This window comes from Oncorhynchus gorbuscha, linkage group LG02 (assembly GCF_021184085.1).
Source record: "Oncorhynchus gorbuscha isolate QuinsamMale2020 ecotype Even-year linkage group LG02, OgorEven_v1.0, whole genome shotgun sequence".
NCBI lineage: Eukaryota > Metazoa > Chordata > Actinopteri > Salmoniformes > Salmonidae > Oncorhynchus > Oncorhynchus gorbuscha.
Genome location: NC_060174.1, coordinates 25,991,392 through 26,019,064, shown reverse-complemented (window position 1 = coordinate 26,019,064; position 27,673 = coordinate 25,991,392). Strand labels below are relative to the sequence as shown.

Genomic DNA, 27,673 nt, shown 5'->3' with positions numbered 1-27,673 from the left:
CCTTGGCCAGACCCCTGCTGTGTCTGGCCTTAGTGATCTCTGATGAAGTCTGACAAGGCGACCACTGACCGAGGCAGGAGGTCCTAAATTATATATTTGGATACTCCCCCCAAAATATCTGTACAGTAAGTCTGTATAAAAGCACAGAAGCAGAATAGGTCAGATGTTTAAAATTTTATTTTTTTAAATAAACAGTGCCTTCAGAAAAGGTGAATGCACCATTTTGTAAGTCGCTCTGGATAAGAGCGTCTGCTAAATGACTTAAATGTAAATGTAAGATTCATACCCCTTGACTTATTCCACATGTTGTTGTTGTTGTTACAGCCTGAATTCAAAATGTATTAAATATATTTAAAGTCAACCGATTAATCGGAATGGCTGAACTTGAAATCATCCCTAATTATTCATAACAATCAGTATTTTTAGACACGATTTGCCCCTTTTCTTCTTTTTTTTACACTTTTATTTAATCTTTATTTAACTAGGCAAGTCAGTTAAGAACACATTCTTATTTTCAATGACTGCCTAGGAACGGTGGGTTAATTGCCTTGTTCAGGGGCAGAATGACAGATTTTTACCTTCTCAGCTTGGGAATCCGTTTTTGCAACCTTCCGGTTACTAGTCCAACACTAACCACCTGCCTTGCATTGCACTCCACGAGGAGCCTGCATGGCAGGCTGACTACCTGTTACGCAAGGGCAGCAAGAAGCCAAGGTAAGTTGCTAGCTAGCATTAAACTTATCTTATTAAAAAAACACAATCTTAACATAATCACTAGTTAAATCAACCATGTGTAGTTAACTAGAGTGTCCTGCGTTGCATATAATCGATGCGGTGCCTGTTAATTTATCATTGAATCACAGCCTAATTCGACAAACGGGTGATGATTTAACAAGCGCATTTGCGAAAAAAAGCACTGTCGTTGCACCAATGTACCTAGCCATAAACAAATGCCTTCCTTTAAAATCAATACACAAGTATATATTTTTAAACCTGCATATTTAGTTAATATTGCCTGCTAACATGAATTTCTTATAACTAGGGCAATTGTGTTACTTCTCTTGCGTTCTGTGCAAGCAGTCAGGGTATTTTCAGCAATTTGGGCCACCTGGCTCATTGCGAACTGTGTGAAGTCCATTTTTTCCTAACAAAAGGCCGTAATTGTTTTGCCAGAATTTTACATAATTATGACATAACATTGAAGGTTGTACAATGTAACAGCAATATTTAGACTTTGGGATGCCACCCGTTAGATAAAATATGGAACGGTTCCGTATTTCACTGAAAGAATAAAACGTTTTGTTTTCGAAATGATAGTTTCCAGATTCAACCATTTTAACGACCAAAGGCTCGTATTTCTGTGTGTTATTATGTTATAATTAAGTCTAGCATTTGATAGAGCAGTCTGACTGAACAATGGTAGGCACCAGCAGGCTCGTAAGCATTCATTCAAACAGCACTTGTGTGTATGTTAGCAGCTCTTCGTTGTGCTTCAAGCATTGCGCTGTTTATGACTTTAAGCCTATCAACTCCCGAGATTAGGCTGGTGTAACCGATGTGAAATGGCTAGCTAGTTAGCAGGGTGCGCGCTAATAGCGTTTCAAACGTCACTCGCTCTGAGACTTGGAGTAGTTGTTCCCGTTGCTCTGCATGGGTAACGCTGCTTCGAGGGTGGCTGTTGTCGATGTGTTCCTGGTTTGAGCCCAGGTAGGAGCGAGGAGAGGGACGGAAGCTATACTGTTTGACTGGCAATACTAAAGTGCCTATACGAACAGCCAATAGTCAAAGGTATATGAAATACAAATCATAGAGAAAGAGAATAGTCCTATAATAACTACAACACAAAACTTCTTACCTGGGAATATTGAAGACTCATGTTAAAAGGAACCACCATATGTTCTCATGTTCTCATGTTCTGAGCAAGGAACTGAAACGTTCTTTCTTACATAGGACATATTGCACTTTTACTTTCTTGGACGTTCTTGATTTTATTGACGTATTATATTATATTAAGTTAAAATAAGTGTCCATTCAGTATTGTTGCAATTGTCATTATTACAAACAAAAAAGTTTCAAAAAAGAAATCTGCCGATTAAAATCGGTATCGGCTTTTTTGGGGTCCTCCAATAATCGGTATCGAGAAATCATAAAATCGGTCGACTTCTAAAATATATATCCCCCACACACAATAACCATAATGACAAAGTGAAAACATGTTTCTGGATAAGTTAACATTTATTGAAAAATAAATACAGAAATAATAATTTACATAAGTATTCACACCACTAACACAGAACCCAAACCGGTTGCGCGCATGTGCCATTGTGCATAAATGAATTTTTCCCCCCACACCAAACATGATCACAACAAGCAGGTTAAAATATCAAACTCTGAACCAATTATATTAATTTGGGGACAGGTCGAAAAGCATGAAATATTTATGGCATTTTAGCTAACTAGCTTGCACTTGCTAGCTAATTTATCCTATTTAGCTAACTTGCTGTTGCAGCTACTTATAGTCGCAATATAAAGTCAAGAGAAGAAAAAGCCTGGAAGGAAGAGAGTTCACTAGAAACGATTCAGTTGACTGTTTTATGTGTGGATTAATTGGCGGAGGACCTTGTGCATTTCAGGTAAAAATAACAACAATGTTTATATCCCAGGACAAATTAGCTATCAACAGTAAGCTAACTAGCTAAATTGACAAACGTTTAATGCTTTTTGACCCGTTTCTCAAATTAATATAATTGTTTCAGATTTTGTTTTGATATTTTAACCCACGTGTGGTGTTTGGTGTGAGGGGGACAAAATACATTTATGCACGATTGCACACAGCCGGTTTGGGTTCCGTGTTGCCGCCACCGACCTATTGTCTCTTTCAGTCACCCATGTGGGTATAACCATTGAGGAGATGGCACATGGGTATATGCTTCTATAAACCAATGAGGAGATGGGAGAGGCAGGACTTGCAGCTCGATCTGCGTCAGAAATAAAACTGACTTCTATTATAGCCCTTGGCAACGCAGATGCTCGTTGGCAGGCATGCGCGAGCAGTGTGGGTGCAATAATTGAATAATATAGATTCCTAAATGTATTTTGTCGTCAGCCTGTGAGTCAATACTTTGTTGAAGCACCTTGGGCAGAGATTACAACTATGAGTCTTTCTGGGCAAGTCTCTAAGAGCTTTCCACATATGGATTATGCAACATTGGCCCATTATTCTTTTCAACATCCCTCAAGCTCAGTCAAATTGGTTGTTGATCATTGCTAGACAACCATTTTCAGGTCTTGCCATAGAGTTTCAAGTATATTTAAGTCAAAACTGTAAATAGGCCACTCAAGAACATTCAATGTCATCTTGATAAGAAACTACAGCATAGATTTGATGTGTTTTAGGTTATTGTCCTGCTGAAAAGGGAATTAGTCTCCCAGTTTCTGGTGGAAAGCAGACAACCAGGTTTTCCTCCAGGATTTTGCTTAGCTCCATTCAGTTTTTTTTTTATCCTGAAAAACTCCCTAGTCCTTAACACTTACAAGTGTTAAGGACATAACACGATCCAGTCATCACTGTGCTTGAAAATATGGAGAGTGGTACTCAGTAATGTGTGGTTTTTGCCCCAAACATTGCCACATTTTGTTGCAGTTTTACTTTAATGCCTTATAGCAAAAGGGATGCATGTTTTGGAATATTTGTATTCTCTACAGGCTTCCTTCTTTTCACTGTCAATTAGGTTAGTATTGTGAGTAACCACAATGTTGTTGATCCATCCTCAGTTCTCCTATCACAGCCGTTAAACTAACTGTTTTAAAGTTACCTTTGGCCTATGGTGAAATCACTGAGCGGCTTCCTTCCTCTCCAGCAAATGAGTTAGGAAGGATACCTGTATCTTTGTAGTGCCTGGGTGTATTGATACACCATCCAAAGTGTAATTAATAACACCATGCTCAAAGGGACGTTCAATGTCTCCCTTTTTTTTTACCAATAGGTGCCCTTTGTGAGGCATTGGAAAACCTCCCAGGTTTTGTGGTAGAATATGTGTGGTGTAAAGTGATGTAGTTATTTAAAAAATATATGTGAATTTGTAAAAACATTTCTACTTTGACATTATGGGATGTTCATTGTGTGTAGGCCAGTGACAAAAAAAATCTAAAATTAGTCCATTTTAAATTCAGATGGAAACAAAAGGTGGAAAAAGTCCAGGTGTGAATCCTTTCTGAAGGCACTGTAAATAACACTGTTTGCACGGTGTGTGAGAGATTTGAAGGGAAACGAGCATGGTCCAGCATTTGAGCATGTTCAAATCCATAAAAGCAATGTTGTAGTATCACACTCACATGGCTGCAGTTTTGGATTCTGCCTCATGAAGGCAGGAGTAGTCCTCAGCACAAGCACAGATCAGACGCAACGTTCGAACTGCAACAGAACAGGACGCAAAACAAAAGGTGACTAACACATACAGTTGAAGTCGGAAGTTTACATACACTTAGGTTGGAGTCATTTAAACTCGTTTTTCAACCACTCCACACATTTCTTGATAACAAAAAATAGTTTTGGCAAGTCGGTTATGACATCTACTTTGTGCATGACAAGTAATTTTTCCAACAATTGTTTAGACAGATTATTTAACTTATTTCACTCCAGAAAATGTCATGGCTTGAGAAGCTTCTGTTAGGCTAATTGACATCATTTGAGTCAATTGGAGGTGTACCTGTGGATGTATTTCAAGGCCTACGTTCAAACTCAGTGCCTCCTTGCTTGACATCATGGGAAAATCAAAAGAAATCAGCCAAGACCTCAGAAAAGAAATTGTAGACCTCTACAAGTCTGGTTCATCCTTGGGAGCAATTTCCAAATGCCTGAAGGTACCACGTTCATCTATACAAACAATAGTATGCAAGCATAAATACCATGAGACCACGCAGCCGTCATACCGCTCAGGAAGGAGACGCGTTCTGTCTCCTAGAGATGAACGAACTTTGGTGAGAAAAGTGCAAATCAATCCCAAAATAACAGCAAAGGACCTTGTGAAGATGCTGGAGGAAACCGGTACAAAAGCATCTATATCCGCAGTAAAACGAGTCCTATATCATCATAACCTGAAAGGCCACTCAGCAAGGAAGAAGCCACTGCTCCAAAACCTCCATAAAAAAGCCAGACTACGGTTTGCAACTGCACATGGGGACAAAGATCAGACTTTTTGGAGAAATGTCCTCTGGTCTGAAGAAGAATAAAATACAACGGTTTGGACATAATGACCATCGTTATGTTTGGAGGAAAAAGGGGGATGCTTGCAAGCCAAAGAACACCATCCCAACTGAAGCACATGAGTGGCAGCATCATGTTGTGGGGGTGCTTTTCTGCAGGAGGGAAAGGTGCACTTCACAAAATAGATGGCATCATGAGAATGGAAAATTATGTGGATGTATTGAAGCAACATCTCAAGACATCAGTCTGGATTACTGCAACTCGCTGTTGGCTGGGCTCCCTGCCTGTGCCATTAAACCCCTACAACTCATCCAGAACGCCGCAGCCCGTCTGGTGTTCAACCTTCCCAAGTTCTCTCACGTCACCCCGCTCCTCCGCTCTCTCCACTGGCTTCCAGTTGAAGCTCGCATCCACTACAAGACCATGGTGCTTGCCTACGGAGCTGTGAGGGGAACGGCACCTCAGTACCTCCAAGCTCTGATCAGGCCCTACACCCAAACAAGGGCACTGCGTTCATCCACCTCTGGCCTGCTCGCCTCCCTACCACTGAGGAAGTACAGTTCCCGCTCAGCCCAGTCAAAACTGTTCGCTGCTCTGGCCCCCCCAATGGTGGAACAAACTCCCTCACGACGCCAGGACAGCGGAGTCAATCACCACCTTCCGGAGACACCTGAAACCCCACCTCTTTAAGGAATACCTAGGATAGGATAAGTAATCCTTCTCACCCCCCCCCCCCCCCTTTAAGAATTAGATGCACTATTGTAAAGTGACTGTTCCACTTGATGTCATAAGGTGAATGCACCAATTTGTAAGTCGCTCTGGATAAGAGCGTCTGCTAAATGACTTAAATGTAATGTAAATGTAAGTTAAAGTTGGTCGCAAATGGGTCTTCCAAATGGACAATGACCTCAAGCATAATTCCAAAGTTGTGGCAAAATGGCTTAAGGACAACAAAGTCAAGGTATTGGAGTGACCATCACAAATCCCTGATCTCAATCCCATAGAAAATTTGTGGGCAGAACTGAAAGTGTGCGAGCAAGGAGGCCTTAAAACCTGACTCAGTTGCACCAGCTCTATCAGGAGGAATGGGCCAAAATTCACCCAACTTATTGTGGGAAGCTACAAGAAACATTTCACCCAAGCTAAACAATTTAAAGGCAATGCTACCAAATACACTCAATTAGTATGTACACTTCTGACAAAACTTTTTACAAGGGTTAAATGTCAGGAATTGTGAATAAACTGAGTTTAAATGTATTTGGCTAAGGTGTATGTAAGCTTCCAACTGTAGGCATAAGGAAATCATCAATAACAAAACACAAACAAGTCAAAACAGATTCCAGCCTGTCTGAAATAAAAGAACATTGTGTATGGGATGTTATTGTAGCAAAGAAACATGGGTTTTCCCCCCAATTAAATGCTTCTGCGGTATGAGCAATGTAAAGAACACTTCCCACACTATCATTGTCCAGTGAGGGTCTTGAGGGTCTCACTCACCAATGCACTCCAGCTTTCTCTGGGGACAGCAATCTCTGCACAGCAAGCGAAGCTCTTGCACTGCCGAGTCATAGGGGTAGGAACCATGCAGCATGACAGGGTCCTGGGGGTACAGTTTCGATGGGACACCAACATCACCAGGTGAGGCATCCCGATACAGCCTCATACTGGACTCAAAGGACAGCTCCCTCTCTCTGTGGACCTTCCTTCATAGTCCAGGACACAAAGAAATAAGAGGTAACAATGCCAAATCAACAAGTAGTGTGACATGACTGACACCAGCTTCACACTGAACTACCTTTCTAAATGGACAGATTGAATACGTCAAGGAACGGTTGAATCACAGGTCTGTTAATCATCCCACTACAATGATACGCATAATCAACCATGCAGCAGGCTAATAGGAGAAGAGGGAACCGTTTCTAGTTGTAGCATACTGACGCCATCTATTGACCACTGCCTGACATCCAACTCCTTTTGCAAACAAGAAGCTTTTACTAGGGATGTGCACGGTTATTCGAATATCAAATATCCGAACCGACGTTAGTATTCAAATTCATGTGTTATTTTTTTAGGCCTATTTTATCACTGAAAATGCTTTTTCTAAACGTATATAACAAATCCATGTGACATTGTTACATATAGGATATACCATGACATTTAAAATTATTATTTTAATAAAACAAACTTTTCAATGTAGGTTTTATGACGTGCACCCCATAAAAAAAGACTGGCCAACTGGTAACCTTCACATGTGTATCTTGTTGTTTATGTTAGCTAATTAAATTCAGCAGAGGCTTAAAGTGTAGCAAGTGGAGTGATAGTGAACTAACGCAATGCAAGATGCAATAAAATCACAGAATGAAAAGTTAGCAAAACGAGAAGGAGTAGGCTACCACTGAGTAACCAACAGGTAAGCGGTTGTTTTATCTGAGTGGAGTTGGGGAGAAAGCGGCATATGGCCTCAATTAGCCTAGTTAACTATATATGGTTAGCTTCTCTAGGCTACTCTAGTCAAGACAGGCACTGTTATATGGGATGATAAATAACATTGTGGCTGCTAAAGTTAGCTAGTCTTGGCTGTCACCGAGTTGCCTTGGCGCCTCTCCCTCTCCCTTTGTCTGCTCTCCCTCTCACACACACTGCCCCCTCCGCAGCTTAAGCAGAGTGCCAGCAGTCCTTAGGTTAAGATGTATAGATGTATAAAAAAAAACACATGTAATTTGAATATCCTACAGAAATGTATGATACTATTCGAATAGTGAAATTATTTCAAAAACCCAATCACTAGTTTTTGCCACAAAATATGGGCAAGTGATCATAGCTGCAAAAAAAAAAGAGAAGAGAAGATTACCTGAAGAGAGCCAACAAAGAGCTCCAGAGGGGAGTGAAGAAAGCTTCTTCTATGCTGGCCACACACAGGTCCTTAGAACTGGCTGTGTTCAGACACTCAAAGGAGAGAAGACATAGCGACAGCAGTTGATCTGCAACACAAAGTTATTTTCATACATTTCCCTCAACAATTAGAAAACACTGCAAAACATGAGGTCTACTACATAGTACATTTTAACAGTCATACTAACCAATGGCAATATGGATGTCCTTCACAATAGCCTTGAGGTGTTCCTTGAGATCACGCATCTCCAAGTCTTGAACGAGAGGCTCCTCCTGATCCAACTGTGACTGTTCAAAGGTCACGTCAGGGTCCCCATGTGATGGAGCCCAGTCCAACTGTGTCAGAAACTGCTCCAGATCCTCAAACGAATTCTCCCTGTCCAGTGTATGGGGCCCATCACTATCCTCCTCGTTAGCAATATGGTCATGGGAGAAGGAGATATTGAGAGAGGCATCGGAGGACATACTGTGGCCCACTTCGGATTTTGACACGTTCTGATGAGAGTCTAACATCAACAGGCTCTGGGCACTGTGGGAGGGTTTCATGGGCAGGGCAGGACTTGTAGGGAGACTCTTACTCACGATTGGGTAGAGCCTGTTGTAAACTCTGTACTGGAGCCTTTTCAGTAACATCATCACAGGGTGGTCTGGACAGCTAGGATGCAAACAAAAATGACTTCTCTATTCAAAAAGAAATTAAGCAACATCATGTATGGAAAATTATAGAACTAGGACTGCCTTGTGCGGCCTCGTGTTTAGTACCTGAGAAGACATGAAACAAGGCCGGACACCAATGTGGGATCATCAGGATTTTTCTTAATGTTGGCTTTCCATAGCTTGGGCCAGTCCTATAAGTCAAACATACACAGGATGAGGACAACTCGACAGGAAACACTAAAGTTCACTTATCGATACAATGACTTGTCAAGTTGTCACTGCACTTTGAACTCACATGATCTTGTTCATATTCCAAAACATTTGTGTACAAAACACGTTGCTCCTGTTCTTCTGCAGTAATTGTTCCAGATGTGGCAAATCTCCTGCATACAGCATAGACACGTTGATTTTTTTTATTTAACTGGGCAAGTCAGTTAAGAACAGATTCTTATTCATAATGAAGGCCTACACCGGCCAACGCTGGGCCCTATGGGACTCCCAATCACGGCCGCTTGTGATACAGCCTGGATTCGAACCAGGGTGTCTGTAGTGACGCCTCAAGCACTCAGATCAGTGCCTTAGACCCCTGTGCCAATCAGTAGCCCTTACTCAGATACATGGATGCAACTGGAGCTCAGCTCCAAGCACCATTTCAATTACTTTCACACTACATATCAGAAGACTTAAATTAAGGGTGGATTGAGTGGTTAATGAGGGGAGATGGTTCTGAAGTATTCTAAACTTAACTGCAAATACACAAGTGTCAGGTTTCTGTTCTTATTCCAATTCCTACAAAGTAGCAGCACTCACGAAATACAGACATTACTTATGCGGTTAGACTGTAAAGCCATACAACAGTCTTGAACTGTGATGTGTACCAAGTTCTACTGTCAGAGGGGACAAATGCTCACCTGTTGGCCTCCTCCTGCAGCCGCAGTCTCCTCTCCTCCATCTTCCTTTGTAGCTTCACACGTATTAAGGAACCCTTCCCGAACAGAAAACAGCAGCTCACCCCAAAACTACATGCCTATCCCCATGGATAACCAATAGCATAAATTCTCTCAAAAGGTAGCTACTTTCAAACAACTAACAGGTCAGTCAATATAATAGATGTAACTTTAGGGTCCTCTTATGACTCAGTTACAGGAGACATAACATGGGGTGTCTGGAATGTGTTTACCAAGGATCAGAGGGAAGGCTCATTCAGCCATGATGCCATAATTTGGATCCTGTTGTAACTTAATCAAGTGGACATTCTTACCCAATTGACTCCTAGACTTATATAATATCAAACTGACCCCCGGAAGTCCACATTAGCAGAAGGATACAGCATCTTGCCTGGCCTTGGCAATGATTAGGTTCTCCATCATCTGCCTCTGAAGAGAGAGTGTCTGCGTTGAAAGAAAATTGATTAATATTTTACATTTCCAGACTACTTCTTGAGATGTTACATACATGTCAGAAATGTCCTAATTACATTGTGAGAGAGATAAGACAAGTAATATTTCCCAGGAGAAAGAATTCTAGTTGAAAAGGTAAACATTAAATGTTATCACCTCAACACTACAACCAGTAATTGCCTGAGGTAGGCTGACTGTTGGCCGATTGCATATATGGCTCATCGGGGTCTGAACAACAACTTCATTGGTTAAGGGTTGTCAGTGATTGCACTTGAGTAAGCTCCTGGAGAGGTCACTTCTACTGGGTCGTTCCACCTCAAAAAGCACAAGAAATTGACCCACCGCGTTGTGTCATGTTGGCTGGATGTCCTTTGGGTGGTGGACCATTTTTGATACACATGGGATACTGTTGTGTGACAAACCCTGCAGCGTTGCAGTTCTTGACACACATACCGGTGCGCCTGGCACCTACTACCAAACCCTGTTCAAAGGGACTTAAATATTTAGTCTTGCCCATTCAACCTCAATGGCACACATACAAAATACATGTCTCAATTGTCTCAAGGCTTAAGAAAATCCTTATTTAACCTGTCTCCTCCCCTTCAGCTACACTGATTGAATCAGATTTAACAAGTGACATCAATAAGGGTTCATAGACTGACCAGGTGAATCCAGGTGAAAGCGAAGTCATGGAAAGAGCAGGTTTTCTTCATGTTTTGTACACTCAATGTATAATACCTCAAATATATAACTGGACCAAACCTTTTCTAACAAGGAGTTAGACACAAGGAATACAAATAAATGGTCAAAAGCCCAAGACCATCCTATGATGGTGCCACGTTGAAAAATCACTGCGATCTTCAGTAAGGCCATTCTACTGTCAATGTTTGTCGAATGAGATTGCATGGCTGTGTGTTCGATTTTATGTGTGGCTGAAATAGCCGAATCCACTCATTTGAAGGGTTGTCCACATACATACATACATATATATATATATAAAATAAAACTCTCATTGGGAACATCCTACTACTAAATCAAATCAAAGTTTGTCACGTGCGCCGAATACAACAGGTGTAGTAGACCTTACAGTGAAATGCTTTCTAGTCACCCTGTGAGTACATGTGCAGTAGTCGGTGCACTGGAGCTTTCACGACAAATGAGAACCTCGAAAAGAGTACTCTTGAACGCACTAAAATCTGAAGAGTTCCCAGTTGTAAAACGTAATTGAAACAATGAAACTACACGGACATAAAAAGTACCTTCACAAATTCCTTCAGTTTTTCCCACTGAGCCCGCAGATCCATGTGGCCGTTATGTCGCCGAAACATTCTGTGCATCTAAATCGTGTGATTATTTTTGTTCTAAGCGACTAAAACGCGTGGAAAAGTCAAACTAGTATTCCTTGAAGGACACGACAACGCGATCATGAAGAGGAAGAAAAAAAAACTGCCAGCTGTAGTTTGTATTCTGACCGTATTTCGCCTCAATCTCTAACCTTAGAGTGAGTCACTAATCCTGTTGAGTTCTCAACTAAAACTCGAAACCAAAAAGAACGTGTGGCGCGCCAAATAAAGTCCAAACGAATCGATTCCCTAATCACCTTGAAGGGGCGTGAACCTTGTATGGATTCATATGCCACTTGTCTCGTGCATGCATGCGATTGTGCTTCAATGCAAAACCCAGAGTATTATATTGAAATAGATAAATCAATGAGTACACTTGCGTCAAGCATGAATAATTTATCTTATTTCCATGTTATCAGTCTACTTTATTCGAAACAGTTTTATGCAAGTCTACAGCTCTAAATACCCACCATATAGCAGCATCCCAGAACTGATGGACAAAATGAATGTAGAAGAAACATGATGCTGAGTTCTTGTTAGATCCAACTCTGCCTCATACCAACATCAGATGGTACTCATGCGTGTGTGTGTCAAACTCATTTGTAGTGAATATAACAGCTGTGTGAATCTCACAAAAAAAAAAAAATAGCAGCCAGTTAATTTACAAGATCCCTCAATTTATCCAACTTTGGGGATATTCTAAAATCATGGTTGCAATGTAAAGTTTGGTTAAACTAAATGTGGTGTCTCTTTGGTATAAGTGAATAACACACAAACAAAGACTGACCAGGGAAGTCTTCTGTGTACGGGCCTGTGCAGGGGGGAGTCGGGCCAGACGAGCTTCATAATTTTCTTTCAACTTCTGGTTCAACCGCGAGGCCTCCTCTATGGGTGTAAGTTCCCTTTAATAAACACAAAAACATACAAAAATGTTTAGTCACATGTTACCAAAGGTATAAAATATATCAAGTCTATGATTGCGGTGGCTTACAATGTGAATTTCAGTTCTGCACTATTTGAATACTCTGTATTAAATCAACTCTGTATTAATCATCAACCTCTTCAACAATTTAACAAAGTTCTACAGTGACAACCATTCATTGATAAGAGTGACTTCTGATGTAGGCATCTCATGAATACTGTAACCAGAGAGCGTCCTTCTATTTCACAGAGTGGCTATTTCTAGAACTCTCCTTTTTGTCCCTTGATTGTTTAGTCCCCAGTTTCTCTGACAACAACTCACTTCCTGGTATCCTGCGACTCCACTATCTGCAAACTCTGGAAGATTTCTGGGGACAGGAAGGTGATGACCTCCCCTCCACCCTCAGAGAGAACTTTGCGCTGTCCAGGCCTGGGGTTATGTTTAGGCCCCGAGTAAATAACCGGCTCTTGTGGTTGTGGCGAAACTGGAGGAGGGACAGGAGGTTGACACGTTTCGGGAAAAAGTCATTTGAAAAAACGTTGCAAAATTTGGGGCTAAATATATTTACCAATCTTTCCAGGGCTTACTGCTAAGGCTGTGGTCAGGCTGAGTGCTGCCAAGTTGATAGGTGTCGTGTAGGAGATAGGGGTTGCAGGTTCATCTCTCCTTCCTATGAAGGAGGACTTGGCTCTCTCCAAACACTGCTCAGCCAGCCTCAACATCTTTTCCACCTCTACTATCTCTCCCTCTGGATGAGTAAAGAAAATCAAAATAGCAGAAGAGAAAAGCAACATTTTACAACTGGTAACCACTTCCCACTAGAACTAAATTATAACAATCGATGCTAAGAACTGATTAAATCTCAGTATCTACATCATCGAGGTTGATACAGTCATCCTTTAGTGTTGTTGATTATTTCAGGAGGGAGTAAATTAATCAATGTGTGAGGTAATCCTGTGATTGTCTACAAACAAACACAGTCAACTACTTACTCCTGGACTTGTTCAATTGTTTATTTTCTACCTTCTAAAACAGTGTTTCCCAAACCTTGTCCTCGAGTACCCCCAACAGTAGACATGTTTATTGTAACCCTGGACAAGCACAGCTGATTAAACTAATCATCAAGCCCTCAATGAGTTGAATGAGGTGTGTTTGTCAAGGGCTACAATGAAACTGCTTACTGTTGGAGGTACTCAAGGACCAGGGTTGGGAAATACTGTTCTAAAATGACTTATAGACCTGCCTTGGCAGCTTTGAGTGGAGTGGAGAAAGAGATGACAAACGTCATAGTATCTTGATTGAGCTTAGATGTCTTTATGCTCAGTGACTGCCAGGCATAAAGATGTAGTTACAGTCCCATCCTGAAAGCACCATAACAGCTCTTATCTACAGAGCACCTCTTGAATGAAATGAGATGTATTTAGTTTTGCATAATGGCATATTGTCCTCATCTTACGCCTAGATACAGCATCCTCCAAAAGTGAGTGGGTGATGAAGTTGATACTCCTCAAGTATTCACAGTAAGCTTCCTAGAGAAAAAAAGAAAGCTGTAAACTTACAAGTAGGCTACTGTAGAAACATAACAGTATTACAACAGAGATAATAGCACATTATGCCAACTAGCTACTGTAACAAGTGATGCTGCATTGTTTACGTCATCAACGAAGCATATCTCGTGGCTATAAAACTCGTTCACCACTGTAATTCTAAATCAAACCTTACAAAAAAAGATCGCAGTTTTGAAACTGCTGTTGACTGTGGTATTTTGGACGCATAACTGCAGTCGAACTGCAATTATACTGTAACTGCAGTCACACAAAACATATTGCAGTAAAAAATATATATATATATATATATATTGGAGGCAGGATTTGCAGCATAGTGAAGTTATACTGCACTCTGACTCAATCTTTTTTCGTAAACTTGACATTAGAATACCTTATGTCGGTTCCCTGCGTCCAATTGTATAGCCACTTTAGCTATTTTCATGGCATGCTGAAGGGGCTTCATGTCAGCGCCAGCTGCTGCCATGGTGGTGGTGGTTGTTATTGTTGTGACCAATCGTTCCGGATGTAAACTTTGCATGAACGAACGGAAGTATATATTTCAACAGCCGCAAGATGGCGCTACATATTTTTTTGTTTGTTTTAAACTAACCCAAAATAGAACACAGCCTGTCAGATCCAATGGGAAACAAATAGTCTTAGTGGGAAGAACAAGCTGGGAGGGGTCAGAGCCGAGCATGAGCGAGAAAGAGCCAATTGCTGTGTTCTGGGACGTGTTCTACTATTGATAGGGAACGCCTACTCTGTGAAGTGCGCGTGTGCAAGAACTCAACTTGCCCTTTGCACTCCTAAACATAGCGATGTTTTATTAAAAGGGGTAAAGTCTACAAAGAATTGTCCACTCTGTTTGTAACCAATTTTAGTGTTGGTAACATAAAACTGTAGTGAGATCAAATGTTCCATTGATGAGAACATTTGCAGAATGTCGGTCAGAATCCATCTCGTTCATCTTCTCCCACTGCCGGCCAGTGGCCTTCCTCTTGTTACCATATTTGGTAGTGAGTGGAAACGCCAACCGGATGCTTCACATTTATAAATCTGGTGAAATATCTGTCTTATTGTTCTATCTGCGTTATTATTATTTTTTTTACTACTTCCGGGTTTCGTGTTTCAATAGAAACCGCTTCCTGTTCGTCCTTTACGATATTGTGTTACTGTTAAATCGACTATGTATATTTTACTAAACCACCAACCAACCAAATGTTAAAACTACAAATGACTGCTAGAATTTGAGGCGAATCGTGTTCTCCTCATTGGAAGTCGCAGCTGCAGGTTTCAAATCAACTTTGGGTTTTAAACAGCTATACTGATAACAGCGCTCCCCATGTAAGACTCAAGTTACTTTGAAAGCTATTGCCACGTTATATTGACAGGACTTTTCTTAAGGACTCTGTGTAATGAAGAAGCGAGGGAGACGAGCGCGGCTAACCGATGTGGTAGCAGGACAGAGAAGCCAGACTCAGTCAGTGGCTGGGGTCAAGAAACCTGCTGGGCGACGAGAAAGACCAAAGAATGCTGTGAAAACAACTCTACCATCAGTTGCATGTGATGGAGGTTTCGAGGATGTTGGTCCAAGTGACAGATCTGCAAGATTACAATTGAGCACAACCGTGTCAGTTGTGGAGATAGAAGGGGAGGAGCATCCAGAGAATAGATCAAAGAAATCAGGTGAGTCCCCTGCAAAATTCTTGACAGATCAGTCTAGATTGAGGTCAATGATGGTTGTCATGTGGAAATAAAAACACAAGGTAAAGGATCAGCTCTTACACTTTATCAAATGCAACCTCTGACTCTTCCTACAGGTATGGGCAGACTCAGCACTGCATTCTGTCGACTCTGTCATGGAAAGTTCTCACCTCGGAGGTTGCGGCATGCCTTTGACAAGTGGCCAGGAGAACTGGAGGGGTTCCCTGACCAGACAGAGCCAGCCCAGTCGCCCCTGCTTTTCTACACAGACTTTCAGCGCCTAGTGGGAGTGCCACTGAACCGTGACCCACGTCTCTCACAATTCATCTGCAAGAACTGCCACACAAAATTCTACAAGTGCCACACTATCCTGCTCACATTTCTGCAGAGGGTAAACCTCTTGCCATCTGTGAATGTGCCCACCAGAGACAGGTGAGGACAAATGTGAGCAACTGTAATGTCACAGGGTAGAGAGTGGCGATTGTAAACCTATAGGAGGGTCAGTAATGAGCAGTGAAAACATGTTGATGATTTTGGTTTCAGGAAAAGTTCAGAGTGCTCTCAATCAACAGTGCGTCCCAGCTTGTTGTGTAAGTAGATACATTCCATCAGGACAAGATGATTACCAGATTTTGATACGCAGAGATAACCCCTTACTAAATGTCCCATTTCTCTTTCCTCCAACCTGACAACCAGCCATCCCGACCATCCCCTCCGATCCCAAGTGTCTCCACAGCCTGGTGTCCTGGGCGCACCACCATGCAGGAGACTGCCGCTCCTGCCCTGACCTGAAAGAAGTGCTGGAGGGGCAGTGCTGGGGCTCAGTAAGGGCTGTCTGGAAGTGTGTGGCTGGACATAGTTACATGATGGACACACAGACCAGAGCAAATCCTGGACACACTGGGTGCGATCCCCTACTGGAAGCTGAGGAGCAGCCCAGAGGGAACCGAAACCCTGTCAACACCACCATGCCCCTGGCCAGTCAAGGTGCTACCCCACAGACTCAGAGTTCCATCAACACTGACGCTACTACCACCAGTGCAGATGGTGAGACAGCTTTTGGTGCCTCAAAGTTACGCTGAGAAACGGGAACACACTGTATATAAGTATAGTCTTGACTGCATTGAAATGTGACTCTTTGTAGGTGGTTACCATCTTAAGGTCTGCTGCCAGTCCAAATTAATTTGTTTGACCCTCTTGTTCCTAGAATTTCTCTTTGCTAAGGAGACACCCTGCCCTGCACCTGCCCCACTCATGGACAGGACAGGTGACATTGACCTATATGACCGGTGAGTCAACAATGACACATGGTTCAAGTTTTACAGTTCGGGGAAGTTCAGATTGGTTAAACTATAGGCTGTGTGTGTTCATGTGAAACCTTAGGAACATGTCCAGTGAGGATGAGTTGGAAGATAAAAGGAAAAGTGGATCCTCTGATGAATTATTTGAACCATACCCAGAAAAGAAGTGAGTGGATTGATGTGGGTTCTAGCTATTTTGCATATCAAAGCAAAATAATGTACATGGAACAATTCTTATTGATACACACAGTAATAACATAGTAACACATAAGTGGACATAAGAGCACTTATCAGAGAAAAATTGGTAGCGGAAAAAAGGGCAGCAAATGCATGAGTGTTTTCTCCCCTTTCCCATGGCTTGCAGAGTTGCCTCCCCGAAGAAGAGAACCAGAAGAAAAGAAGCAAAAACTCCCAAGGAGCCTAAAGTTAGAAAGAAGCCAGGACCCAAGCCTGGCTGGAAGAAGCCAATCAAGTCAGAAAGGTACGGTAGAAGCTGTCCGAGGGTCCAAAGCACCAGATCTTTGTAGTAGAACAGATGTTAAAATCTTGAATTGGAGTGTAGCTGGTAGTGGAGAGTAATACATGTGAAATATCCATGTTTGTTTTTTGTTTTCAGAGAGGAGCTGCCCAATATCTACAAATGTCCATACCAAGGCTGCTCAGCTGTGTACCGAGGAGCAGACGGCATGAAGGTCAGATACAAGTCATCCTTACGGCACTGCTTATCCTCTTATGAACAATTCTATTAATACATAAGTGTTTTCTGCGGGCTGTTTTTGTCTGGGGTACAGAAACACATTAAGGAGCACCATGAAGAGATCCGTGAGCGACCCTGCCCTCACCCTGGCTGCAACAAGGTCTTCATGATTGATCGCTACCTGCAGCGACACGTGAAACTAATCCACACAGGTAGGTTTGGACTGGCTAATTTCTTTGGGCCATGGTCAAACATATAGTACAATATAGGGATTAGGGTGCCGTTTGGGCGCACACATGAGATGTTTGTGTGCTTGTATTAAAGGCCCAGTGCAGTCAAATGTGATTTTCCTGTTTTATATTTATATAATAATACTGTGAAATTGTGAAAATTATGATGCCCTTTTAGTGTAAGAGCTGTTTGAAAAGACCGCCTGTTTTGGTGGGATGGAGTTTTGGCCTGCCTAGTGACATCAAGCCAGTGAATTATTTAATAGTTTCAAACCTCTCTGACAGTAAGATAGTTTTTGGTTTTCCCCTCCCCACTCAGACCACTCCCAAACAGTCCAAGCAAAATTATTGCTTGAGAAATTGGATCTTTGCGACAATGTTAGTTGAAATAATCACAGTAAGCTATTTAATTGCTACCCAGAAATAATTTGATATTGAGATCAAAACGGCTGCATTCGACCTTTAAGTTTGACCCTTTTCCAGAGGTGAGGAACTACATCTGTGACCAGTGTGGTCAGACCTTCAAGCAGAGGAAGCACCTGTCTGTACACCAGATGCGCCACTCAGGGGTCAAGCCACTACAGTAAGTACAGAGGGACATAAAGCTCATATCAGGAGGCAAGGTTCTGCTGGTTTATGTGTTGCGAGGGGTTCAAGAACTGAATGAGTCTGTCAGACTGTAGCCAAGTCTTTGATTACAGTGCATTCGGAAAGTCTTTAGACCCCTTCCTTTTTCCACATTTTGTTACGTTACAGCCTCAGACCCTTTGCTATGAGACTCTAAATTGAGCTCAGGTGCATCCTGTTACCATTGATCATCCTTGAAATGTTTCTACAACTAGATTGGAGTCCACCTGTGGTACATTCAATTGATTGGACATTATTTGGAAAGGCACACACCTGTCTATATAAGGTCGCACAGTGCATGTCAAAGCAAAAATCAAGGAATGAGGTCTAAGGAATTATCCATAGAGCTCGAGACAGGATTGTGTTGAGGCACAAATATGGGGAAGGGTACTACATTTCTGCAGCATTGAAAGTCCAAGAACACAGTGGCCTCCATCATTCTTAAATGGAAGAAGTTTGGAACCACCAAGACTCCTAGAGCTGGCCAAACTGAGCAATCGGGGGAGAAGGGCCTTGATCAGGGAGGTGACCAAGAACCCGATGGTCACTCTGACAGAGCTCCAGAGTTCCTCTGTGGAGATGGGAAAACCTTCCAGAAGGACAACCATCTCTGCAGCACTCCACCAATCAGGGCTTTATGGTAGAATGGCCAAACAGAAGCCACCCCTCAGTAACCACCCACTTAGGACTCTGACCATGAGTAACAAGATTCTCTGGTCTGATGAAACCAAGATTGAATTCTTTGGCCTGAATGCCAAGCGTCACATCTGGAAGAAACCTGGCACCATCCCTACGGTGAAGCATGGTGGTGACTGCATCATGCTGTGGGGATGTTTTTCAGCGGCAGGGACTTTGAGACTAGTCAGGATCGAGGGAAAGATGAACGGAGCGAAGTACAGAGATCCTTGATTAAAAACCTGCTCCAGAGCGATCAGGACCTCCGACTGGGGCGACGGTTCACCTACAGGACAACAACCCTAAGCACACAGCCAAGACAACGCAGAAGTGAACACGATTGAAAATGGCTGTGCAGCAATGCTCTCCATCTAACCTGACAGAGCTTGAGAGGATCTGAAAGGGAGAAACTCCAATTACAGGTGTGCCAAGCTTGTAGCGTCATACCCAAGAAGACTTGAGGCTGTAAATCACTGCCAAAGGTGCTATAACAAAGTACTGAGTAAAGGGTCTGAATACTCATGTAAATGTGACGTTTGTTGTTTTATAAATGTGCACAAATTAAAAAATTTAAATTTAAAAAAATGTTTTTGCTTTGTCAGTATGAGGTATTGTGTGTAGATTGATGAAAGAAATTTTTTTTTAATACATTTTAGAATAAGGCTAGCGTAACAGAATGTGGAAAGTCAAGGGGTCAGAATTCTTTACGAATGCACTGAATGTGGTATGATTTGGGTTAATAAGAATTAATGGAAGGAGGAATTGGGACTTAATAAGGACATATATACCTCTGTGCCGAAATCTCTGATGCAGTAAAACATTTAAAACATTGAATATGAAGTAAGCTTTGTGACCTATTTGAATGCAATCCATTACCTCTTTGTTTGTCTGAATTTCTGGGTTTTACTCTCATCCAAGCTTTTGGGAGAGCGCGTGGTACTCTTGATTTGTGACACCCTCAAATGAAATTTTATTTGTCACATGCGCCAAATACTGCAGGTGTAGGTAGTCGAGGTCGACCGATTAATCGGCATGGCTGATTTTAATTAGGGCCGATTTTAAAGTTTTCATAAATCGGTAATCAGCATTTTTGGATGCAGATTACATTGCAATCCATGAGGAAATTGCGTGGCAGGCTGACCACCTGTTACGCGAGTGCAGCAAGGAGCCAAGGTAAGTTAATAGCTAGCATTAAACCTGTCTTTTAAAAAACAATCTTCACATTCACTAGTTAACTACACATGGTTGATGTTAACTAGGTTGTCTTGCGTTGCACATAATCAATGCGGTGGCTGTTAATATATCATCGAATTACAGCCTACTTCAACTAAGCCAAACGGGTGATTTAACAAAAGCGCATTGCCGAAAAAAAGCACAATCTTTGCACAAATGTCCCTAACCATAACAATTGTTTACAGACAGATGAATTCACTGTATCACAACTCCAGTGTGTCAGAAGTTTACATACAAAGTTGAATGCTTTTAAACAGCTTGGAAAATTCCAGAAAATTATGTCATGGCTTTAGATTCTGATAGGCTAATTGACATAATTTGAGTCAATTGGAGGTTTACCTGTGGATGTATTTCAAGGCCTACCTTCAAACTTAGTGCTTCTGCTTGACATGTGAAAATCAAAAGAAATCAGCCAAGACCTCAGAAAAACAAATTGTAGACCTTTCCAGCAATTTCCAAATGCCTGAAGGTAGCATGTTCATCTGTACTAACAATAGTACGCAAGTATAAACACCATGGGACCACGCAGCCATCATACCGCTCAGGAAGGAGACACGTTCTGTCTCCTAGAGATGAACATACTTTGGTGCGAAAAGTGCAAATTAATCCCAGAACAGCAAAGGACCTTGTGAAGATGCTGGAGGAAACTGGTACAAAAGTATCTATATCCACAATAAAACGAGTCCCATATCATCATAACCTGAAAGGCCGCTCCGCAAGGAAGAAGCCACTGCTCCAAAACCTCCATAAAGCCAGACTACGGTTTGCAACTGCACATGGGGACAAAGAGCATACCTTTGGGAGAAATGTCCTCTGGTCTAATGAAAGAAAAATATGTGTTTGGCCATAATGACCATCGTTATGTTTGGAGGAAAAAGGGAGAGGCTTGCAAGAGCGAAGAATACCACCCAACTGTGTAACACGGGGGTGGCAGCATCATGTTGTGGTGGTGCTTTTCTGCATGAGGGACTGGTGCACTTCACCTTCAGATGGCATCATGAGGATGGAAAATTATGTGGATATATTGAAGCAATATTTCAAGACATCAGTCAGGAAGTTAAAGCTTGGTCGCAAATGGGTCTTCCAAATGGACAATTACCCCAAGCATACTTCCAAAGTTGTGGCAAAATGGCTTAAGGACAACAGTCAAGGAATTGGAGTGGCCATCACAAAGCCCCGACCTCAATCCCATATCGAATTTGTGGGCAGAACTAAAAAAGCGTGTGCAAGCAAGGAGGCCGACAAACCTGACTCCGTTACACCAGCTCTGTCAGGAGGAATGGGCCAACATTCACCCAACTAATTGTGGAAGGCTACCAGAAACGTTTGACCCAAGTTAAACAATTTAAAGGTAATGCTACCAAATACTAATAGAGTGCATGTCAACTTCTGACCCACTGGGAATGTGATGAAAGAAATAAAAGCTCAAAGAAATCGTTCTCTCTACTATTAATTCTGACATTTCACATTCTTAAAATAAAGTGGTGATCCTAACTGACCTAAGACAGGGAATTTTTACTATGATTAAATGTGAGGAATTGTGAAACTGAGTTTTTAAATGTATTTGGCTAAGGTGTATGTAAACTTCCGACTTCAACTGTATATATTTTTAAACCTGCATATTTAGTTAAAAGAAATTAATGTTAGCAGGCATTATTAACTAGGGAAATTGTGTCAAGTGCAAGCAGAGTCACGGTATATGCAACAGTTTTTTCCGCCTGGCTCTTTGCGAACTAATTTACATTACATTGAAGGTTGTGCAATGTAACAGCAATATTTAGACTTGGGTATTTCACTGAAATAATAAACATTTTGTTTTCGAAATTATAGTTTCCGGATTTGACCATATTAATGACCCAAGGCTCATATTTGATAGAGCAGTCTGACTGAGCGGTGGTAGGCAGCAGCAGGCTTGTAAGCATTAATTCAAACTTTACTGAGTTTGCCAGCAGCTTGTAGCAATGCTTGAAGCACAGCGCGGTTTCTGACTTCAAGCCTATCAACTCCTGAGATTAGGCTGGCAATACTAAAGTGCCTATTAGAACATCCAATAGTCAAAGGTATATGAAATACAAATGGTATAAGAGAGAAATAGTTGATGCGTCATAATTCCTATAATGGCTACAACCTAAAACTTCTTAACTGGGAATATTAAAGAACTGGGAATATTGAACCACCATCTTGCATATGTTCTGAGCAAGGAACTTAAACGTCAGCTTTTTGTTACATGGCACATATTGCACTTTTGCTTACTTCTCCAACACAGTGTTTTTGCATTATTTAAACCAAATTGAGCATGTTTCCTTTATTTGAGACTAAATAGATTTTATTTATGTATTATATTAAGTTCAAATAAACGTTTTCAGTATTGTTGTAATTATTACAAATGTGTAAATAAATCATAATTGGCCAATTTTGAAATCGGTATCGTCTATTTTTGGTCCTCCAATAATCAGTATCGGCGTTGAAAAATCATAAATCGGCCGACCTTAGCATGTAATGCTTACTTACAAGCCTTAACCAACAATGCAGACTAAGAAAATATTTGCTAAATAAAGTTTTTATTTTTTTTTATTTTTTACCCACCATAACAATTACGAGGCTATATACAGGAGGTATCGGTACCAAGTTAATGTGCAGGGGTACGGATTATTTGGGGTAATTGACGTCATATGTACATGTAGGTAGGGGTGAAGTGGCTGCATAGATAATAAACAGTGAGTAGCAGCAGCGTAAAAAAGGTGGTCAATGTAAATAGTACGTATAGCCATTTGATTAACTGTTCAGCATTCATATGGCTTGGTGCTAGACGCTGTTAAGGAGCCTTTTGGACTTAGACTTGGCTCTCCGGGTACCACTTGCTATGCGGTAGCAGAGAAAACAGTCTAGAACTTGGGTGGCTGGAGTCTGACCATTTTTAGGGCCTTCCTCTGACACCGCCTGGTATAGAGGTTTTGGATGGCATGAAGCTTGGCCCCAGTGATGTATTGGGCCGTACGCAGTACCCTCTATAGCGCCTTGCGGTTGGGCAGTTGCCATACCAGTCAGGATGCTCTCGATGGTGCAGCTATATAACTTTCTTAGGATCTGAGGACCCATGCAAAATCTTTTCAGTCTCCTGAGGGGGAATAGTTTTTGTCGTGCCCTCTACACTACTCTCTTGGTGTGTTTGGACCATGATGGTTTGTTGGTGATGTGGACACCAATGAACTTGAAGCTATCGCCCTGCTCCACTACAGCCCTGTTGATGATGTGAATGGGGGCATGCTCGGCCCTCCTCTTCCTGTAGTCCACAAACCGCTCCTTTGTGTTGCTCACGTTGAGGGAGAAGTTGTTGTCCTGGCACCACACTGCCAGGTCTGACCTCCCAATAGGCTGTTGCAACGTTGTCAATGATCAGGCCTGCCACCATTGTGTCGTCAGCAAACTTAATGATGGTGTTGGAGTCGTGCTTGGCCACGCAGTCGTGGGTGAACATAGTGTACAGGAGGGGACTGAGCACGCAGCCCTGAGGAGCCCCCGTGTTGACTATCAGCATGGCAGATGTGTTGTTGCTTGCCCTTACCACCTGGGGGAGGCCCGTCAGGAAGTCTAGGATCCAGTTGCAGAGGGAGGTGTTTAGTCCCAGGGTCCTTAGCTGAGTGATGAGCTTTGAGGACACTATGGTGTTGAACGCTGAGCTGTAGTCAATGAACAGCATTCTCACGTACAGTACCAGTCAAATGTTTGAACATACCTACTCATTCCAGGATTTTTCTATATTTTTACTATTTTCTACATTGTAGAATAATAGAAGACATCAAAACTATGAAATAACACATGGAATCATGTAGTAAGCAAAAAAGTGTAAACAAATCAAAATATATTTAATATTCTTCGATGTAGTCGCCCTTTGCCTTGACTGCTTTGCATTCTTTCACCCAGCCTCATGAGGTAGTCACCTGGAATGCATTTCAATTAACAGGTGTGCCTAGTTAAGTTAATTTGTGGAATTTCTTTCATTTTTAACAAGTTTGAGTCGATCAATTGTGTTGTGACAAGGTAGGGGTGGTATACAGAAGATAGCCCTATTTGGTAAAAGACAAAGTCCATATTATGGTAAGAACAGCTCAAATAAGCAACGAGAAACTACAGTCATCATTACTTTAAGACATGAAGGTCAGTCAATACGGAACATTTCAAGAACTTTGACAGTTCCTTCAAGTGCAGTTGCAAAAACCATCAAGCGCTATGATGAAACTGGATCTCACACCAAAGGAAGACCCAGAGTTACCTCTGCTGCAGAGGATAAGTTCATTAGAGTTAAATTCACCTCAGATTGCAGCCCAAATAAAAGTAACAGACACATCAACTGTTCAGAGACTGAGTGAATCAGGCCTTCGTGGTCAAATTGCTGCAAAGAAACCACTATTAAAAGGACACCAATCAGAAGAAGAGACTTGTTTGGACCAATAAATTTGAGATTCTTGGTGAACGGATGATCTCCGTTCTCTGGTTCCCAACGTGAAGCATGGAGGAGGTGGTGTGGGGGGTGCTTTGCTGATGACACAGTCTGTGATTTATTTAGAATTCAAGGCACACTTAACCAGCATGGCTACCACAGCATTCTGCAGTGATATCACATCTGGTTGGCGCTTAGTCCCTCTATCTTTTGTTTTTCAACCTGATAATGACCCAAAACACACCTCCAGTCTGAGTAAGAGCTATTTAACCAAGGAAACTGATGGAGTGCTGCATCAGATGACCTGGCCTCCACAATTACCCGACCTCTACCCAAATGGGACGAGTTGGACTGCAGAGTGAAGGAAAAGCAGCCAACAAGTGCTCAGCATACTGTATGTGGGTTACTCCTTCAAGCATTCTAGGTGACTACCTCATGAAACTGGTTTAGAGAATGCCAAGTGTGTGCAAAGCTGTCCGCAAGGCATAGGGTGGCTACTTTGAAGAATAGAAAATCTATTTTGAATTGTCTAACACTTTTTTGGTTACGACATGATTCCATGATGTTCACCTGTTTTAAAGGTCTTGCTCAAATCAGCTACGGAGAGCGAAATCAGACAGTCATCTCGGAACAGCTGGTGCTGTCATGCATGCTTTAGTGTTGCTTGCTTTGAAGCGCGCATAGAAGTGAATTAGCTCATCTACACTATTTTTTAAAACTTATGGTCCACTGCATGAAAATCAGTCACCTTATTCATAATCCAACATATTATCCACATGTACAATCCAACATGTACTATACCCACATCATATATAGTACCAGTCAAAAGTTTGGACACCTATTTGTAATCCGTAATAGTTTGCAAGCCCTGCCACATCCGATGAGTATCAGAGCCGGTGTAGTTTGATTCAATTTTAGTCCTGTATTAACACTTTGCCTGTTTGATGGTTCATCGGAGGACATAGCGTGATTTCTTAAAGGTGTCCGGATTAGTGTCCCACTCCTTGAAAGCGGCAGCCCAAGCCTTTATCTCAGTGAGGATGTTGCCTGTAATCCATGGCTTCTGGTTGGGATACGTGCGCACAATTTCTGTGGGTACGACGTCATCATTGCACTTATTGATGAAGCTGGTGACTGATGTGGTATGCCATTCCAGTCTGTGCTAGCAAAACAGTCCTGTAGCTTAGCATTTGCGTCATCTTAACACTTCTGTATTATGCACGTCACTAATACATCCTGCTTTGGTTTTTGCTTGTAATCAGGAGGATAGAATTATGGTCAGATTTGCTAAATGGAGGGCGAGGAAGAGCTTTGTATGCGTGTGGAGTAAAGGTGGCCTAGAGTTTATTTCCTCTGGTTGCACATGCTGATAGAAATGAGGTGAAACAGATTTAAGTTTTCCTGCATTAAAGTCACCGACCACTAGGAGCGCGGCTTCTAGATGAGCATTTTCTTGTTTGGTTATGGCCTCACTAAACCTTTTTATCTTCACTTTCAGGTGCGAAGTGTGTGGTTTCCAGTGCCGCCAGAGAGCATCGCTAAAGTACCACATGACTAAACACAAGGCAGAAGCTGATCTGGAATTTGCATGCAAACTGTGTGGAAAGCGCTTTGAGAAGGCCCACAACCTCAACGTCCACATGTCCATGGTGCATCCCCTCACACTAGCAGCTGCTGGAGGAAACATCGACAGCCCCTCCAACCCTGCTATCACCAACATAGAGACCATCACAGAGACTGGGGCACTGAACCCTTACACCAGTTGACCGACTTGATTAGGCCTGTGACCCTCAAGGAGATATAACAACCACAAAGTCTAACAGGGTTAGGGAACTAGATTCAGCTGCAGGACGATTTCTGTTTGAGCGGATGGTCAGAGAGCCAGTACATAATTATAACTTTGTACAACTGCAAATGGACCACAACTAAGGCAAAGAAATCACTTGCGGGATGTTTTTGGCCCGCCAGCCGCCTGTTGCTGACCCCTGGTCTACAGGGAGTCTGGTGTAAAATGGTCATGGCTAATGTGACTAATTAACTTGAGGTAGAGAATAAGGTTAATAAGTTATACGTGCACTATGTATTGATGACTGTACGTCTAAAAGGAGCACAGCTAGCGGATCCTCTTTCAAAGCCAGGTAAGCTGTGTGATACTTATTTTAGTGTTGTACTGCTCTATAATTATATCCTTAAGGCAACATTATCATGTAGCTAGCCAAGTATATTCTTCATGGGAGGACAAAGACCAAGTTTTCAAACTCCCCCATACATATATTGTTCATGAAGGAAGGCAAGTTGTCATGATTCAAGGAAGCCAAACGTCAGTAACAGTCCACGGGTGTGCCTGTAGCCCCATATATTTCTCTCACACACACACAGTCCATTCTGAAAGTTTTCAGACCCCTTCTCCACATTTTGTTACTTTACAGCCTTATTCTAAAATGTATTAAATAAATACAAATCCTCAATCTACACACAATACCCCATAATGACAAAGTGAAAAAAGGTTTTTAGACTCAATTGAGCTCTGGTGCATCTTGTTTCCATTAATCATCCTTGAGATATGTCTACAACTAGGTTGAAGGAATTGTCTGTAGACCTCTGAGACAGGATTTTGTCGAGAGACTGATCTGGGGAACGGTACCAAAACATTTCTGCAGCATTGATGGTCCCCAAGAACACAGTGGCCTCCGTCATTTGTAAATGGAAGAAGTTTGGAACCACCAAAACTCTTCCTTGAGCTGGTTGCCCAGCGAAACTGAGCAATTTGGGGAGAAGGGCCTTGGTCAGTGAGGTGA

At 42.0% G+C, this 27,673-nt stretch overlaps 2 protein-coding genes across 4 annotated transcripts in view; one reads left to right on the top strand and one right to left on the bottom strand.

Moving 5' to 3' along the window:
* The window catches only part of LOC124000001 (VPS9 domain-containing protein 1-like), a 32,250-nt gene extending 17,759 nt beyond the window's left edge, over positions 1-14,491 (bottom strand). For 2 of the 3 annotated variants that reach the window (XM_046306087.1, XM_046306078.1), the window contains exons 1-13: positions 14,359-14,483; positions 13,877-13,949; positions 12,989-13,168; positions 12,742-12,904; positions 12,286-12,400; positions 10,084-10,146; positions 9,667-9,719; positions 9,051-9,138; positions 8,861-8,946; positions 8,287-8,753; positions 8,058-8,187; positions 6,704-6,909; positions 4,336-4,414 (exon numbers count right to left, since the gene is read on the bottom strand). In XM_046306087.1, the coding sequence (XP_046162043.1) occupies positions 4,336-4,414; positions 6,704-6,909; positions 8,058-8,187; positions 8,287-8,753; positions 8,861-8,946; positions 9,051-9,138; positions 9,667-9,719; positions 10,084-10,146; positions 12,286-12,400; positions 12,742-12,904; positions 12,989-13,168; positions 13,877-13,949; positions 14,359-14,451 (1,796 nt within the window). In that variant the 5' untranslated portion in view covers positions 14,452-14,483. Of the gene's footprint in view, positions 1-4,335; positions 4,415-6,703; positions 6,910-8,057; positions 8,188-8,286; positions 8,754-8,860; positions 8,947-9,050; positions 9,139-9,666; positions 9,720-10,083; positions 10,147-12,285; positions 12,401-12,741; positions 12,905-12,988; positions 13,169-13,876; positions 13,950-14,358 lie in introns of all 3 variants that reach the window. The other variant, XM_046306070.1, reaches the window with a different exon arrangement.
* A 491-nt stretch (positions 14,492-14,982) lies between these two features.
* On the top strand, positions 14,983-27,355 carry znf276 (zinc finger protein 276). The gene is made up of 11 exons (XM_046293446.1): positions 14,983-15,653; positions 15,788-16,103; positions 16,215-16,261; positions 16,368-16,718; positions 16,879-16,960; positions 17,055-17,138; positions 17,337-17,453; positions 17,589-17,664; positions 17,764-17,881; positions 18,383-18,482; positions 26,374-27,355. Exons 1-11 carry the CDS (start codon positions 15,383-15,385, stop codon positions 26,639-26,641), a joined length of 1,830 nt encoding a protein of 609 aa, XP_046149402.1. The 5' UTR covers positions 14,983-15,382; the 3' UTR covers positions 26,642-27,355.
* Positions 27,356-27,673: the final 318 nt, after the last annotated feature.

Coding starts and splice junctions, on each gene's coding strand:
- znf276 (XM_046293446.1), top strand. CDS start 15,383: ATGAAGAAGCGAGGGAGACGAGCGCGGCTAACCGATGTGGTAGCAGGA. Junction 16,262..16,367: donor AGTGCGTCCCAGCTTGTTGT/GTAAGTAGATAC, acceptor CCTGACAACCAG/CCATCCCGACCATCCCCTCC. Junction 17,139..17,336: donor GAACCATACCCAGAAAAGAA/GTGAGTGGATTG, acceptor CATGGCTTGCAG/AGTTGCCTCCCCGAAGAAGA.